This window comes from Poecilia reticulata, linkage group LG12, assembly GCF_000633615.1.
Source record: "Poecilia reticulata strain Guanapo linkage group LG12, Guppy_female_1.0+MT, whole genome shotgun sequence".
Classification (NCBI taxonomy): domain Eukaryota; kingdom Metazoa; phylum Chordata; class Actinopteri; order Cyprinodontiformes; family Poeciliidae; genus Poecilia; species Poecilia reticulata.
This window is the reverse complement of record NC_024342.1, coordinates 10,418,228-10,434,876: the sequence shown is the minus strand read 5'-3', so window position 1 is coordinate 10,434,876 and position 16,649 is coordinate 10,418,228. Positions and strand designations below refer to the sequence as shown.

Below are 16,649 nucleotides of genomic sequence, written 5' to 3'. Positions count from 1 at the left end.
AATTTAATTTCACATAATTATCGTGGTAGAATTTGTTAAAACTTAATTAGATATATTTGTCCTATTTGATGTTTGTTGTGACGTATAGTCACGAACGAACGAGGTAATTAGTCCAAGTTTGTCATTTATTGAAAGTTCAGAAACTACAGCAGGTGTAATGAGCCACAGCAAAGGTAAAGAAAGGTAAAACAATCCGAAAAGAGATCAACTCAAAACCACTTCTACCTTTTTACTCTCTCTCTCTCTCTTTGTCGTTTAAGCACACCCGTTACCGTGGCAACCGCCTGCGCCCCGCAAGCCAAGCAAAGATTACATTAAAAACACAACATTCAGTCCGTTACATATCAGGTTTCCAGGCTTGATATTTATTTCTCGATTATTAATAAGCCTCTCATGAACACAGCGGTGGTTAAGTAGCTGATTTAAACTCCTGCTCTGTTAGTCAGTCGGTCTTTGAGTCGCCTTTTTTTTCTTTATTTTTTTTGTTAATGGAACCGAAACGCACTGAATTGCGCAACACCTTGTTGAAACAATAATTACTGAGATTATTAATTTTAAATGTTTCGTTGACTTTTTATAATTATTCTTTTTTAATGAAGCTACAAACGTTTAGGATCTTAGTGAATATTTTTGATAAGCCTGCAGAAGAGGAAGTGCTGGTCTCAGCGTCCTGGCGGCGTTCAGTTTGTCACCTGCTGCCGAGATCGACTCAAAACCTTTTCGCGATCGACCGGTCGATCGGGATCGACGTATTGAGCACCCCTGATCTTGAACCTAAGCTGTCCCACTTAAATATGTGGGATAGCTATATTGCAAGTGTTCAGTGTTGTCTCGGAATTTGTAGGTTGTGCTTATATTTGAGAATAAAAAATGTTTAAATTACTTTGGAGTGGTTTTGTTACACAGATAGTCTAGTTGTAATTGAAGGCACCAATATGGAAATCTTGTAATTGCACAATTAAGTTTATGTAGAAGCTGAAATAAAACTAATCATCATACTTGATGACATCAACTTTGAAGAAACCTTTACCACTTTTCTACTGCTCTCTGATTTTAGGATGAATTCTCGAAATGGAAAAAGTATCAGTCAGAGAAAGAAATCCCAAAAGTGTTCATCTTCTGAGGATGAAAACAACTACGCAAAGATAGCATGTGGAGGGCCACGACGACAGGCTACTGTCAACATAAGTTATAAGGAAGATGAAGACATAAATACAGATTCTGATGATTTGGTGGAGGTTTTGGGTGAAGATGTTCCAATGCCTGAGGAGGAAGAGTTTGAAACAATTGAAAGAGTAATGGACTGCAGGCTTGGACGAAAAAGGGGTAAGAACATGTCTTTACCTAATCAATAAAGTATATTCTAACTCTGTTAGATTTAATGAATGAATATAAATATTGAAGATTAGTTGGGGAAATGGAGGAGTTTGATTAAGACTGCAGGTTTGCTTTGAGGAGTCCTGTGCAGTTTTATACTTCTCATCTTTGAAATTAAATAAAAATCCAAGTGAGGATGATTAAGCTTGGATATTTTCCCTAATTATAATGTTAATTTTTTTTTTATTTTCAGCAACAGGAAGTTCAACCACTGTATATGCTGTAGAAGCAGATGGGGACCCCAATTTTGATTTTGATTCAAATAAAGAGACTGGCGAGGTTCAATATTTCATTAAGTGGAAAAACTGGGCACACATCCATAACACTTGGGAAACTGAAGAAACACTAAAGTTGCAAAATGTCAGAGGCATGAAGAAACTGGAAAACTTCAAGAAAAAGGAACAAGAGAAAAAAAAATGGTAAGTGGTTTTTATCTTTACCTTTATTTACAGCACTGCATCTGACACTTTCCACTTGATAATGTATGGCTTAGATTGAGAATATCACCCCTGTGTGTGTGTGTGTGTGTGTGTGTGTGTGTGTGTGTGTGTGTGTGTGTGTGTGTGTATGAGGTCGCGCTAGACTTTTTAGTTCTCCGTCATTTTGACCGATAGGATAAAAAAAAATTGGTCATGTTCTATTTTTACCCGTTATAATCACATTAACATCGGCTATTTAGCCGCATTTTTATGCGGTTTAGTTAATATTCGCCCAGTTGAACCGTGAATCCAGGTCCCATCACACCTAAAGCAGATGCATGTAACTTTTTCTCCGTAGTTACAAAAACCACCGACTGTGGCCCCAATAACTCATAATAAATGAGATGAAACGACTCCCCTTAAATTACCAGCACTTCACCTGCTGGGTTCTGAACGCACAGCCTCACTAATTCCTCCTGGTCACATCTACAGAGAAATCTGCACTGGTTCATCAGTCAGTTGGATCTGTCTGATCAAACCGATCAATTAAACTTTTTTTTTTTTTTATAACCTGTGCGGCGCTTTTGCGAGGATTTTTTTTCTTTGCATGGTTTCACTTTCCCGAAACAGCCAGATGTTATGTCTGCCGTGCTTCTGAGCGCCGCTTTCCTTCTGGGCGCGGGAGGGTAACGTCTTCAGCTCCGTTTGTTTAAACCGCAGGGTGAGTTAAGTTTAATTCTTCACAGCGGCGGAGCCGCGTCCGCCTTGGTTGTGCAACCGCAGCGCATGTTACGGTCTAATTAACTTTATTTATTGCCTCAAGATAAACTGCCGGCTCTTCTGTTTAGACCAGTGGTGTCCAAAGTCGGTCCTCAAGAGCCGGAATGCTGCATGTTTTGGTTCTCTCCCTAGTTTTAGTAACAACCTTTTCAGCATCTCAATGTTCTTCTTAGGCCTCTAATGAGCCATCATTTGAGCCAGGTGCATTAAACATGCAGGATGCCGGCTCTTGAGGACCGACTTTGGACACCACTGGTTTAGACTACAAATGGATTAACTCAACATTGCATTCTCTTTAGTTTTCTCTGTTCTGTATGTAATGGTGACTGAAATTAAACGTGCCATTTCAACTAAAGGTTTGCAATGCATTTCTGAACCAGACGCTCCAAAGCGTTCGGTCCATAACTCTTCAACACGCTGTCAGCTCCCGGTCAGAAAGACGCATTTAGTTCAGAGTCCATGAGGTGATATTCAGAAAGGATTTTTTTATTGATTGATTTTAGTTGCTTCTGCAATGAACTCTTTGCATAAAGTCTATCATGTCCTCGCATGTGCACCAGTCAAGGGTGTTAATTATAATCTGTCAAATGACGGGCTTTAATTTTTCCCGTCGTTTAAAAAAATAACTGGTCAAATACGGAAAATATTCCGTTAGCGCAACCTCTTATACATATATATATATATATATATATATATATATATATATATATATACACACACACACAGGGGTGGAAATACATTTTTTTGTCCACCAACCACAGTTTACTTTTAATTCTAAGGTTTTGAATTACTGTTTTTGGTGGTTTTATAAAATTATGTAACAATGAACTTTAAATTGTTGAATCTATAACCTATGAATTAAACTTTTCCATGGTATAATCTTTTGGAAAGGGTGTACACACACACACACACACACACACACACACACACACACACAGCGGTGGAAATATAAAATTTCTCCACCAACCACAGTGGCTGGTAGAGAAAATTTTTTACTGGCCACTCAGACATTTCACCAGCCTCGATAACAAAACCCCACCAGGACAAGCAAATGACATAAAAGATGAGATTTATTCTTAACTCTGAAAACCGATTTACTGACAATAAGTTTACCATTTGTATGAATATAGACTAATTTAACATAAAGCATGGATACCTTAACAGAGGAGTAGTGCAGTAAGTTCACTTGAAGTAATTACTAACAGCAAACTTTAACTACACATCCCTAACATTCTTGCAATCATTTCCACATTTTGGCTACAACCTCCCCAGATAGTATTTATTGACGATGTGTCTAGTTATTTTTTATGCATTTTTAAATGGTATCAATAGCTATTTTTTAACTGTTCTATTTGTTTCCCCTTATTATGTTTTGTATTGAAATTCACAATTATTCTTATTAAAATATCTCGACGTGTCCATTATTAATTCAGCGTGGTCATCATTACTATGTTATTCCACCAGTGTTTTTCTGACTGCCTGCTAGCTTACATGAAGGTTTCCTGCCTTCAAAGTCGAATGCTGCCTGCATTTGACTTTGAATGAACTTTTCCTTTTTCACTCTATTTGATGTATGTGGTGGTGTGAGATTTATTTGACTCCTATTATTTATGAGAACCTTAATGTTAGATATTGTTTTACTGATTGCAGGTTTTTCAGTTGTCCTTTTGACTGAAAGCTGCTATATTGTGCCTGCAAATATTTGGCATATTTTGTCTAAATTAGGTGAATTTATTGCCAGATCATTTTTCCATTTTGCCAGATCACATAGTAACATTTATACTTGTATATATTTATATTTGCATGTATATGGATATGTATGTGTATATGTTGCTGCTGTTTATTACTCCTAATAGTTTTAAATAACTGACTCCAAACTAAGCACCTGATTTTCTGTTTTCAAATTTAGTCAATACAAGTCATTATCACAAGTATCTGATAAAATTTTCATTTTCATTTGTTGTTAAAATATTATTCTCTTCACCTGAGTGTCCAAGACATGTGGCTGCAGATCCGATAAGACAACAAGTCAGTCATCGAACTGCAGCCTCAGGTGTCCTGGTACCAAGAGCACATATGGACACCCTTATGCTTGAACATGGTGTTCGTTATGGACAGTCCATGACGAGCACAGAAGTCCCAACAACAGAACACCACTCAGGTTCAGACCACAGGACCATTCCTGCCAATCACACCCCTCCAGGTCTCATTGTCATTGTCATTTCCTTTATTTCCTCTGCAAGGGAAAAATGTTTCCATTGGTTTTACTCGTCATAAGCGCCACTTTTTCTAGTTCCTCACCAAGGACCTGTCTGCCTTGGGTGACTCTACAAGGGGCATAAAGCCCCTGACAACATAGCTCCTAGAATCACTGGGACACTCAAACACCTTCACCACGAGAAGGTGGCAGCCCATGGAGATATCACTTACTCTTTTAATTTTATTATTTCTATTGCATTACTTCCTTTTCTTATTCGTTCTTTATGTTCTTCCCGTTTTGAATTGCTTTTTTTCCTGTGGTGTCCTTCAATCTCTAGAAAGATGCTAGAATAACTTAATTGTTTGTACAACATCATGACAGGTTTAAGAATATTTTTTTACATCAGACTTTTAAAATGTTTATTGTAATATAAATACTCAAATTCATTTTAACTGTATCTGTTTCTTTAGGTTAAAGGCAGCATCACCAGAAGATAGAGAATATTTTAATTGTCAAGAGGAACTGATGGACGACCTGCATTCTCAGTATCGGCTTGTTGAACGCATCATAGGTATTGTTCTATGATTACTCTGAATGTGTTTGCTAACCCTGAGTTTGTGTGATCCAATAAATGATTGAAATGTGTTGTGCAGGACATTCAAATCAGAAGTCAGCTGCTGGTTACCCAGACTACCTCTGCAAGTGGCAAGGTTTACCATACTCAGAGTGTAGCTGGGAAGATGGTGGTCTGATTGCCAAAAAGTTCCAGAAGTGCATTGATGACTACATGGGCAGAAATCAGTCAAAGACCATTCCCTCTAGAGATTTGAAGGTAAAGTTTCAGAATAAAATGTATGTTCTGTAAAACATTTTTTCCCGTGACACTTCATCAATAAAAACAGATTTACTGTGCATATCATTTAAACTTGGTTTGCTTAGTTATGTCAATTCTATTGAAATGTATTTAGTATTAGTTTTTAGAAGATGTTTTTAGATATCAGTATTCCACTTAAAGAAATTCAAATGAGGATTTTGTTTTATTAGTTGATGAAACAGAGACCCAGGTTTGTACCAATGAAGAAGCAGCCAGCTTACATTGGAGGTGATGGACTGGAGCTCAGGGACTACCAGCTGGATGGTTTAAACTGGATGGCCCACTCCTGGAGCAAGTATGACTCAACAGTCTTTGTCATTTAGTGATTTATCCTGCATCTTTAATGGGAAATCTTCTCATTCTATGGAATTCCTTCATCTATTAGTGATAAGGATCGCTACGGTTGGCACACATTGCTCAACTCTAGCTTGAAGTGAAAAACATTTTGCCAGCTAGAATCTGAATATCTAAATGTATTAGACAGCAGGAGAAAGTAAGGCTTTATTTTAAATTATTTAGATTTGAAGCTAAACCATACTTTTAGGAACATAGCAGTGACAACATCTACCTTCACAAAGCTTTTCCAGCATCATCATCTTCTCATAACCTCTCTTCTGCTTAACTCTCTTTGACTACACTGTAACAGTCCTGGTAACAAATCAGTGCATTTGAAATGACCCTGATATTTGAGCTTTTCCTAAGCAAAAACCTTAGACCAAAACTATACAACATGGAACTTCATTAATGTTCAATCATAATAGTAAATTAAAGCTGCAAGCGGCGTTGGAGGCCCTCGCAGCAAAGCGCGGCGAAGGCCTATTGGCAACCGCGGGGTTCCAGCACCGCCACTCTCTCGCCACCGCTGACACTCTCGCGCAGTTCTCGCAGCCTTGATGTTTAATGGTGAATGGCCAGATTTGAGGCTTGGCCACACCCACATGCTTTGACATAGGAAAATTCCTTTGATAACTTTTGACCCTCAATGCCTCAAGACTGTGCTGACCGAGTTTGAAGCCTGGAACTGGAAAGCTCTAGGACGAGTTCACCCAGATACGACATCAATGAAAAAGACAAAAGGGCGACTTTGATCCAAAATGGCCGACTTCCTGTTTGGTTTGGACCATGGCTCCAAGAGACTTTTTTGTAGGTCTTCACAAGGTACACATGTGTACCAAGTTTCATATTTGTGTGATAAAGCATGGCTGGGGGCTGATTTAAAAAAAATATTCTAGGGGTCGCTGCGGAGGAATTAGGCCACGCCCACCAAATATTAAACTGAATTCCTGTTAGGGGGTGGACAATGATTGATCTCAGTGAGTTTGGTGCAGCTGGGCTGAAACGTGGAATCTAGAGCAAAATGTATGGCGTCGGCGTGATGTGACTTGGCCGCGCCGCCATGGCCACGCCCTCCGCTGGAAACTCTAAAGCAAGTGAGACCAACTTGTTATCAGTCATCTGACACAAGATCATCTTGATTAGGTCAAGTGAGCCAGAGTTGGATCTTTCCAAGTAAAAAAAAATCTCTTCCTGTTCTGAGGGGGCGGGGCTTAGGTGAGGTCTGACTCTGACAACATAGGATCGTCAGGCATCCAACCAGGATCCCTCATAGCAAGTTTGGTGCCAATTGACCTTTTTATGAGAAGGTTATAGCATTTCGTTTGTTTTGGCGAGTATGCCATGTTTGCCACTCTGCCACGCCCCCTGAACATATACAAAAAGTCCATTTTTTTCATAACTTTTAAATCCCCATGCCTTTCCTGCATTCTGACCAAGAATGAAGTCGATTGGTCGAAAATTCAAGGAGGAGTTCGTTAAAATTCGACATGGGAAAAATTTGACCTTTGACCCGAAATGGCCGCTCTGCTCAATAATTAGTTGCTTGGTGACAAACACATGCAAATTTCTTTCACATATAATATATTTGTGAATGTATTTTGTTTTCTCAGCAAATTGCTTTTCAATGACCCTTGAGGACAAAAGTAACCCTCCTCCTTTGGTTTATTTTTTGTAAGGGTCTTTAATATTTAACATTTTTTTGAAACACTAAATTTGGAGTTTTCATTAGTTGTCAGTTATAATCATCAACATTTGATGTACAGTGATCCCTCGTTTTTTGCGGGGGTTGTGTTCCGAAAATAACCCGCGATAAGTGAAATCTGCAAAGTTACCTTTATTTTTTTACAACTATTACAGAGTATAATTAAATACTGTACATTGAAACCAAAGAACAAAATCTGTTTACAGGTCAGCGGATGTGCGTGTGCATCAATCACAGCATTAATGTCATTAAAGCTTCTCCTCCAAGCTGCTTTACGAGATTCACAGCTGTATCTACGACAGCCTCAGGCCACAGTTTTTTCAGCAGGCATTCAAAGTTTCAGTTTCCATCTCCTGAATGGCCAATCTGTATTACGTCTATTTTAGCCAATCAGGACGCAGAACACAATGCATTGTGAAAAAAAAACTGTACAAAAAAATCCGTGAAGCAACGAGACCACGAATGGTCAACCGTGTTATAACGAGGGTTCACTGTATATCAATCTGTGTAATGTATTAATATAATATACAAGTTTCACTTTTTGAATGGAATTACTGACATAAAACAATCACGATATTCTAATTTTGTGATCAGCACCTGTACTTTAAGAGAAAATATGAAACAATGTTAGCTCAATGTTTGCAAAGCAATGAAAACAGCCCTGGGGTTTGGGAGGATGCAGTTACTCGAGCATGAAAGTTAAAAATCAAAATACTTACAGATATTACTTCAATGGAGATGTCCGGGGCATATATTGTGGTGTTACTTGTTGAGCATTTTTAAAAGGAATATTTCCTATTATATTAATCAGTGCGTCCCCCAGGGACATGGATTTTTCTACCACCACAAGGATCTAATAGAAGGCTGAGTTTAGCAATAGTCAGCCTACTGTTGCCAACTTTGCAGCTTTTTTGCTATATTTAGTACAGAAGCAAATCGAAATGGGTCGAAATCAGTCTGGCTTTTTAAATATCGGTGATCAGCCAGAAAACTGCAATCAGTGCATCCCTACTTTCTTTTAATTACAGCAATCAGTCTGTAAAACAATTGACTGGAGTAATCTATGTAATGATCATTAATACCAAAAATATGGTTTACTGTATTAAAGAACTTAAAGAGGTTTTGTATAGCTCTGCATTTTTGACTGAACATTCTTAAGGAAAAAAAAACTTTAAAATATTCTCTATTAATCTTTCATAAATTGTATTTATATATATTTTAAATAAATAAACAAACACTCCTGACTCAGTGCATATGAGCGCTGGTGACAGAGTAGAAGAGTGTGCTTTCGTCCAGCTGCTGTCAACTTTGGCGTTGGCGCTTTTGAAGCGCCAACGCCAAAACCACGCCAATCCCTACGTGGTTGTTCGCAACCACGTAGGGATAGAAATTGTTTATGATCAACATGATCCGACGTTACTTTGATAGGCCAATAAAATCAATAACCTAACTGTATATATTTCCATACGAGTACAATTTTTATTCTGGTGACTGTTTATAAAGCAATGTTAAAAAAATCCCTCTGTTTTGAAGTTATATATTTGTTTGGCCAAACCCAAAATAAAAAAGCAAAATATGTCAAATATAATCTGTGATGTTCTTATTGACGTATTTAAAAAAATATACAGTGAAAAATGTATCACCTACCCGTATTGCAGTGAAATTAACTTGACTGTTTCTCAGATGTTCGAGGAATGATCAGTTCTTAATGACTTAACTTATTGGTTTTGCTTATTGGAATGTATAAATGTCCTAATTTAAATAACTTATATTTTATCTGTTTAACAATCAAAAGTACGAGAATTTGTTAAACATTTACATATGTTTTTTTTTATTTTTTATTTTTATTCATAGAGGCAACAGTTGTATTCTTGCTGATGAGATGGGCTTAGGAAAGACCATCCAAACAATCTCTTTCCTCAACTACCTGTTTCATGAGCACCAGCTGTATGGACCATTTCTTCTAGTGGTGCCTCTTTCTACACTTACATCTTGGCAAAGGGAAATACTGTTATGGGCCCCACAGATGAATGTTGTCGTCTACCTCGGAGACATCAACAGCAGGAATATGGTAGGCTGGTGTAGAGTAGGTATAGCATTTTAGCCGTTTATTTACTGACAAGAAAAAGTTACGATCTGTTTTTATTGAACAGATACGAACACATGAGTGGATGCATGTCCACAACAAGAGATTGAAATTTAACATCCTCCTCACAACGTACGAAATTCTTCTAAAAGACAAGGTCTGCTTCATTTCTAATCCTATCTGTATATTTCTTTTTTAAAGCTCTACAGAAATGTCTATGTAAACACACATGTACTACCTATAAAATGTTTGTCCAGTCATTTCTAGGTGGTGTTAACTGGGCCTTCATTGGTGTGGATGAGGCACACAGGCTGAAAAACGACGACTCTCTTCTATACAAAACAATGATTGACTTCAAATCCAGTCACAGGCTTCTAATCACAGGAACACCTCTGCAGAATTCCCTAAAAGAGCTCTGGTCATTGCTCCACTTCATTATGCCTGAAAAGTAGGTTGTATTTATTGTTCCTTGGTATAAAAGTTTTCTTCATGTTAATGTTGTGTACTCCATTCATATGCATATACTTTTGTTTTTGCTAGTTAGGACTATTTCAGTCAGATTTCATCATTGATGAGGCAACAAATGTTATGGATTTCCCTATCAATTTTGTTTTGGTTAGTTAACAATTATGAAACTCACTCCCCTCTTTCTTTCCACCTTTTCTTCTCAGTACTGGTACAATCCTGAACCTTCTCTAGTTTGTAGACCTTGAAACCTCACCTTGGTGTCTCTACATTGTCATGTTTTCAAGCAGTAAAGAAAACGACTTGTTAAATGCAGCTGATTGCTTTGGAACCTACAAAAATATTGAAAGCTTCTTTCCTGAACAGATGAAATATGTACACCTGTCACAATAACAAATATTGCTGAATGATAAATTGTCCCAGAAGTTATTGCGATAAACTATAATGTTGTTTGGAGACCATTATCAGTGGCATAATAATGCAAGAACACATTCTCAAAAATCAATAAAGTTTAAATTCAGATGAATATTTAACCCTGGAACTGGAAGACATTTTAAATGCCTAAAATACATCAACAAAATAACGGAAACATCAAATAAATAATAATAATAATAATAATACATTTTATTTGTAGGCGCCTTTCTGGACACCCAAGGTCACCTTGACATAAAAACAAGCAAATAAAATGAATAATAAAGTTCTTCAACCAAAAGTGAGTTGAGACCAAATCACCAGACTGAAAACTTTTGTCATCCAGTTTTTCGTAGAGGGAGAAAAAAGAACAACAAAAAAATTTTATAAATCATACAAATGGAAATTGAGTTTGTTTGAATTTATCATCCGAATAATTGATTTGTTGCTTATTGTAACTGGCCTAAATATGTTTTTCCATGTGGGATAAACCTTTCACTGGTCAAACTGTCATGAATAATCTCCACTGGAAATAGAATAATTCAGTTCAAGTTTGACCAGTCTATTTAGTTGTTCTAAAAAAAAAACAGTGCCAGACTAATTCAGTCCAATGTCCTTAAAAGTATGAGATTGTGAAATTAGTCGTCTAATTAATTTTGGTATTTGCTACTGCTTGCAATGTGTACAGAAATTGGGGCTGGATAATACTACTAAAAACTTATCACAGCGTAAGCTTTTGATATCAGTCGATGCTGATAATTGTCTATTGATAATTGAGTAGTTTTTATGTCTTAAATATTTTAAATGCTGACAAAATGGTGGCATGACTTTTCCTTGTTTATCCACAGTTTCACTCTATGCTATTATCTATTTTTAAGCCGTTATGAGGCAGAGTGGCCAAATTTGAAGCTGCTGCACAAGTTACTCAACAGGCTGTTGCTAGGTAATCAAAAAGTGAGTGCGTTGCTTGATGCCACCCACCTTTCTTAGCTCACCATCAGAGGTTGAGCAGCTAAATCCTTTCTGCTGCCTACATCTCCTAGAATGCTGTGCTGAATCAGAGTTCAATGAATATTCCATATATTGAATATTCTCTCAGATATTTTTATCTAATAGAACAAAAATGTTGATTTTGAACACCTTCCAAATCGACCAGTTTGAGTGAAAGGTGGTGCTGCAATCCACTTAAGGCTTCAGAGATTAAGCCGCCACAGAGCGCGAGGCAGCCAATGCGCAGCATCCTGGCAATGTGATTGGTTTAGGGTTACCCAACTATGAACTTGACTTTCAGGAAGCACTCAGCTCCGCTGGTGTGCAGCGTAGCAAAACGCAATAAAGACATGCTATTACTGTTGTACAAAAAAAAACCCTATTTAAAATAAAAACAAGCAATGCTTTTGCGGGGTCAGGTAAAGCCTGGCGGCCCACCAGGCTTATAATACACTGGGGGAAACCTTGAAGTATTTTTGAATTGAATGGAGATTATAAAGTAATTGAATTAATTGAAACTGCTTGTGACAAATGTCAGAATTAAGATTATTATTATTAAATATGAAAATTCCAATCTACCTTTGAATCTACCTTGTTTTTGTATGGTTTTCATTTCAAAATAATAAAAAAAAAACACTATGAATTCAATTTATGAGTGTCTCAGGTTAGTTAAAAAAAAAATTCAGTTCAACCCATCCAAACCAAGTTCATACTGAGCATGCATGTAGTGACAGATTGACAGATTGGTAAAACTCTCCTATAACAGGAAGAAACCTCCAACAGAACCAAAACCTGACTCAGTACAACACCTCCAACTGCCTCTGCTTCGAAATACCCTGAATACACATACAATGCACAATAAATTAAAATACTCCACATTTGAGGGTAAAGTAAAGCTTTAAACAATATTTTAATAGTGGATATCTATAAATTTAATGACTCAAAATAATAGAAAATTTGAGTGTAGTTATTCTCTTTTGTACCTGTAACTGGGCAATGTATCCCCAGGATACAGACATTTCGTGTTTTGTTATCGAAGCTATTTAAATGTAATTCGTTTTTTTCAAAAATGTATATTAAATCACTCAAAGAACAACATTTTACAAAATCAAGTCCTTTCACATCAGTATGTACAGTGCCTAGCGAAAGTATTCAGCCCCCTTGAACTTTTCAACCTTTTGCCGCTTTTCATGCTTCAAACATAAAGATTTTAATTTTTTATTATTTTGTGAAGAATCAACAAGTTGGGACACAATCATGAGGTGGAATGAAATGTATTGGATATTTTAAACTTTAAAAAGTAAAAAACTGCAAAGTGGGGCGTGCAATATTATTCGGCCCCTTTATTTTCAGTGGATCAAACTCACTCCAGAAGTTCAGTGAAGATCTCTGAATGATCCAATATGGTTCTAATTGACTAATGATGATAAATATAATCCACAGTGTGTAATCAAGTCCTGTATAAATGCACCTGCTCTGTGATGGACTCAGGGTTGTTTTTAAAGCACAGAAACATCATGAAGACCAAGGAACACACCAGGCAGGTCCCAGATACTGTTGTGGAGGAGGTTAGGATTAGGGTTAACCCTATCCAAGTAATCACATGCCAATAAGCGAATGTGGTCAGCTGTCAATCAAATCACTGCAATGCTGTACCTGGCTCGGTGCAGCTAGTACTATCACTGAAGTAGGTAAGAAAATCTGAGAACAGCCGGTCAGAGCCGCGCCTGATCTTCTAATGGAAAATGAATCTGGCCGGGGCGGACCAGGACCGTACCGGTTAGAGGCACTCCAGTGGAAAATCGCCTTAATGGGCTTCAGACTTATTCTGACTAGTGGCCAATATGTTTCATAATCAGGTTTTAAAATGGTGCTTGCAGAAGATGTTTCTGCAACTGTGTTTTATCATAACTTACTCCAGAGAAGCACTAGACAAACTAGCTTTAGCTTTATTACATCTCACAATAGAAACCATCATTATTCAGATGTCTTATTTTCCACTTGTTTCCTTAAGGTTTCACTCCTGGGAGATGTTTGAGGAGGACCATGGAAAAGGCAGAGACTCTGGCTACACCAGTCTCCACAAGGAGCTGGAACCTTTCCTGCTGCGTCGTGTCAAGAAGGACGTGGAAAAATCTCTGCCAGCTAAAGTGGAGCAGATTCTCCGAGTGGAGATGAGTGCTATCCAGAAACAGTACTATAAGTAAGAGCAATGGAATCAATATTCTTTAGAAAATTGATATTTAAATTCAGTTTTTACTGTAAACTATGAGAACTCACTTATCTGTGAAGAGAATCAAGAGAATTTGTATCAGCAACATACATTGAACAAAAATATAAATGGCCCATGTCAAATATAGTTTTATGAACATTTGGGTTACGCAATATATAGAGAAACTGAAAATATATTTTCAGTAATTACTGATCTTCATATTGTCATTGATATCATCGTGGTATGGCCATTTGTACTGGATTGACTGGGTCAGGTTGAGGAATTTGCCAAACATGCAAGTTGGCTTCTTGCAAACATGCATGTTTGCAAGAAGCCATGTTTGGCTTCTTGCTGCAAGGCAACAGCAAGAAGCCATGTGGTTTGATTCCAGGCCTTTTTTCCGCATGGAGTTTGCATGCTCTCCCCATGCAGGTGTGGGTTGTCTCCGGGTACTCCGGCTTCCTCCCAGAAGCAGTACTATAAGGTCTGAGGTTACAGACAGTCTGAGGTGTGATGCATCTGTTGTGCAGACCAATACTCTCATCAGTGTATGTGTCGCTGGTTTTAGCTGATGGACGAGCCGGATGTGGCGATCTTGTGCTGGAGTGGTCACACGTGGCCAGCGAGGATGAGGTTGATATGCAGTAGTGCCGTTCTGTTGGAAACAAACTCTTAAACGGCCTACAGTCCAATTATGGACATTGAGCTGTGCAGCTACTGCTCTGGAGGACATCCCTGCATCCAACATGACAATGGCACGCTCCTGCATAACTTGCGACATTTGAAGCTTTATGACTTGTGATAAAATTTGACATTTTGGGGTGGCCTTTTATTGACCCCAGTCCAAGGATTGTCCAGCTGTTGTTCATTTTGTCTGATTACCCACTGGACATGCTCTACCCATGCACTGAGTAAAAAAAAAGAAAAAAAGCCTTAACTTTATTACAGCTTTCACATCAGTATGTATCTCAATGACTACTGTTCACCGACAGCAATTTGGGTTAAAAAATGATACACAAATCAAGAGAAATATTCCTTTTGTACAATGAAATGTCAGCAAATGCTCATTTACATTTGTTAACATTGGCTTTTATATTTTTGTTCAGTGTAATATAAATGAGATGGTAGGAAAATGTTGTCGCTCCTCAGCACTGTCTTTTTTAACTTTAACTTTATTTAAAATACTCCACATTTGAGGGTAAAGTAAAGCTTTAAACCATATTTTAATAGTGGATATCTATAAATTTAATGACTCAAAATAAAAGAAAATTTGAGTGTAGTTATTCTCTTTTGTACCTGTAACTGGGCAATGTATCCCCAGGATACAGACATTTCATGTTTTGTTATCTAAGCTATTTAAATGTAATTCATGTTTTTTTCAAAAATGAATTACATTTTTGAAAAAAATGTAATTGGTACCATTGGTACCGGTACAATTGGTACTGTAATTGGTACCATATATGGTACAATAGACATTTGGCCTATGGTAGAGATCTCTATTCAGACACATTCTAGGAAGCGTGTGCAGACCAGCTTGCCCATATGTTCACCTTCATCTTCAATACGTCACCATATCAGACAATCATAACCCTAACCCACTGCTCAAGGAGCCAACCATCACATGTCTCAATGATGGTAGAATAACACCCACCATCGTGAAGTGCTTGGAGACGGTGGTTACATCATTTCCATATTACCTCCATTATTTAACCCATTCCAGGCTGAGATCTTTCAACATTTTGTAGAAAGTTGCTGGAGTTGTTTTATCAATCTGTTGTTGCCAGCGTCTTGTCATATGCAGTGGTGGGATGGGGCGGAAGCATTTTCAAGGCGATCTTTCCAAGCTGGAGAAACAAATCAGGTGGTCTGGCTCAGTTGTTGGCACAAGGCTGGACTGTCTGGCAACAACAATGCAGAAACTCCGGGCTATTATGGACAATGCCGGCCACGCTTTGCACATTGTCATCAGCTGCCAGAAAAGTGTGTTCAGTGGGAGACCTCGTCTTAGAAAAGTGCAGGGCCAACAAGCTGATGAAGGAGTCCTTTGTCTTTTGTCATGCAATTAGACATGGAAACTTTTATGATTTTTGATTTTACGTAAAGTGCTCTCCAAATATAAGTAACAACAACAGCAGTATGATCACCAATACGTTATGCTTCTGATATTCAATAGTAATATCAGTTTTTGGTTTGTTAAAATAAGGACCTGCAAAGCTGCTCGAACTTTTAGTATTATGTATACAAGTTATAATCTTTAACTTTTAAATATGTTTTTGATCAGATGGATTTTGACCAGGAACTACAAAGCTCTGAGTAAAGGCACAAAAGGCAGCACATCTGGCTTCCTGAACATCATGATGGAACTGAAGAAATGTTGCAATCACTGTTACCTTATCAAGCCTCCTGATGACAACGAGTCTCTGAACAAAATGGAAGCTTTGCAGGTAAGATTTACACATGAAAATAAAGTGTAGTAAAATGCCGTTTCTTTAAGGCATTAATTTCAATAAATTAATTGCCTTAGTTTTAATGCATTAAACTTTTTTTATGCTTTTCTTTTTTCATATTCTTGTGTTTGTGGTATGCCTGTTGAAGCAACATCTGCAAACAGCCTCCATTATTCATGTTTCTGCTGTGTTTTGTTCTTATTGTCCTGCTGCATGGTAAAATTCCTCCATATTAGTTTGTATGCATCTCTCCATAAAATGGCAGACAAAATGTTTCTGTGCACTTGGGAATACATTTTGCTGCTACCATCATCGGTTACATCATCAGTAAAAATGTCTGAGCCTGTTCC

The 16,649-nt window shown here is 37.6% G+C and overlaps 1 protein-coding gene across 2 annotated transcripts in view; it reads left to right on the top strand.

Moving 5' to 3' along the window:
- chd1 (chromodomain helicase DNA binding protein 1) overlaps positions 1–16,649 on the top strand; it is a 100,622-nt gene that overhangs the window by 17,684 nt on the left and 66,289 nt on the right. For both annotated transcript variants that reach the window (XM_008423828.2, XM_008423827.2), the window contains exons 6-15: positions 1,058–1,326; positions 1,571–1,796; positions 5,247–5,347; positions 5,430–5,608; positions 5,821–5,945; positions 9,543–9,759; positions 9,842–9,931; positions 10,032–10,222; positions 13,655–13,843; positions 16,134–16,296. In XM_008423828.2, coding sequence (XP_008422050.1) covers positions 1,058–1,326; positions 1,571–1,796; positions 5,247–5,347; positions 5,430–5,608; positions 5,821–5,945; positions 9,543–9,759; positions 9,842–9,931; positions 10,032–10,222; positions 13,655–13,843; positions 16,134–16,296 — 1,750 coding nt within the window. The remainder of the gene's footprint in view (positions 1–1,057; positions 1,327–1,570; positions 1,797–5,246; positions 5,348–5,429; positions 5,609–5,820; positions 5,946–9,542; positions 9,760–9,841; positions 9,932–10,031; positions 10,223–13,654; positions 13,844–16,133; positions 16,297–16,649) is intronic.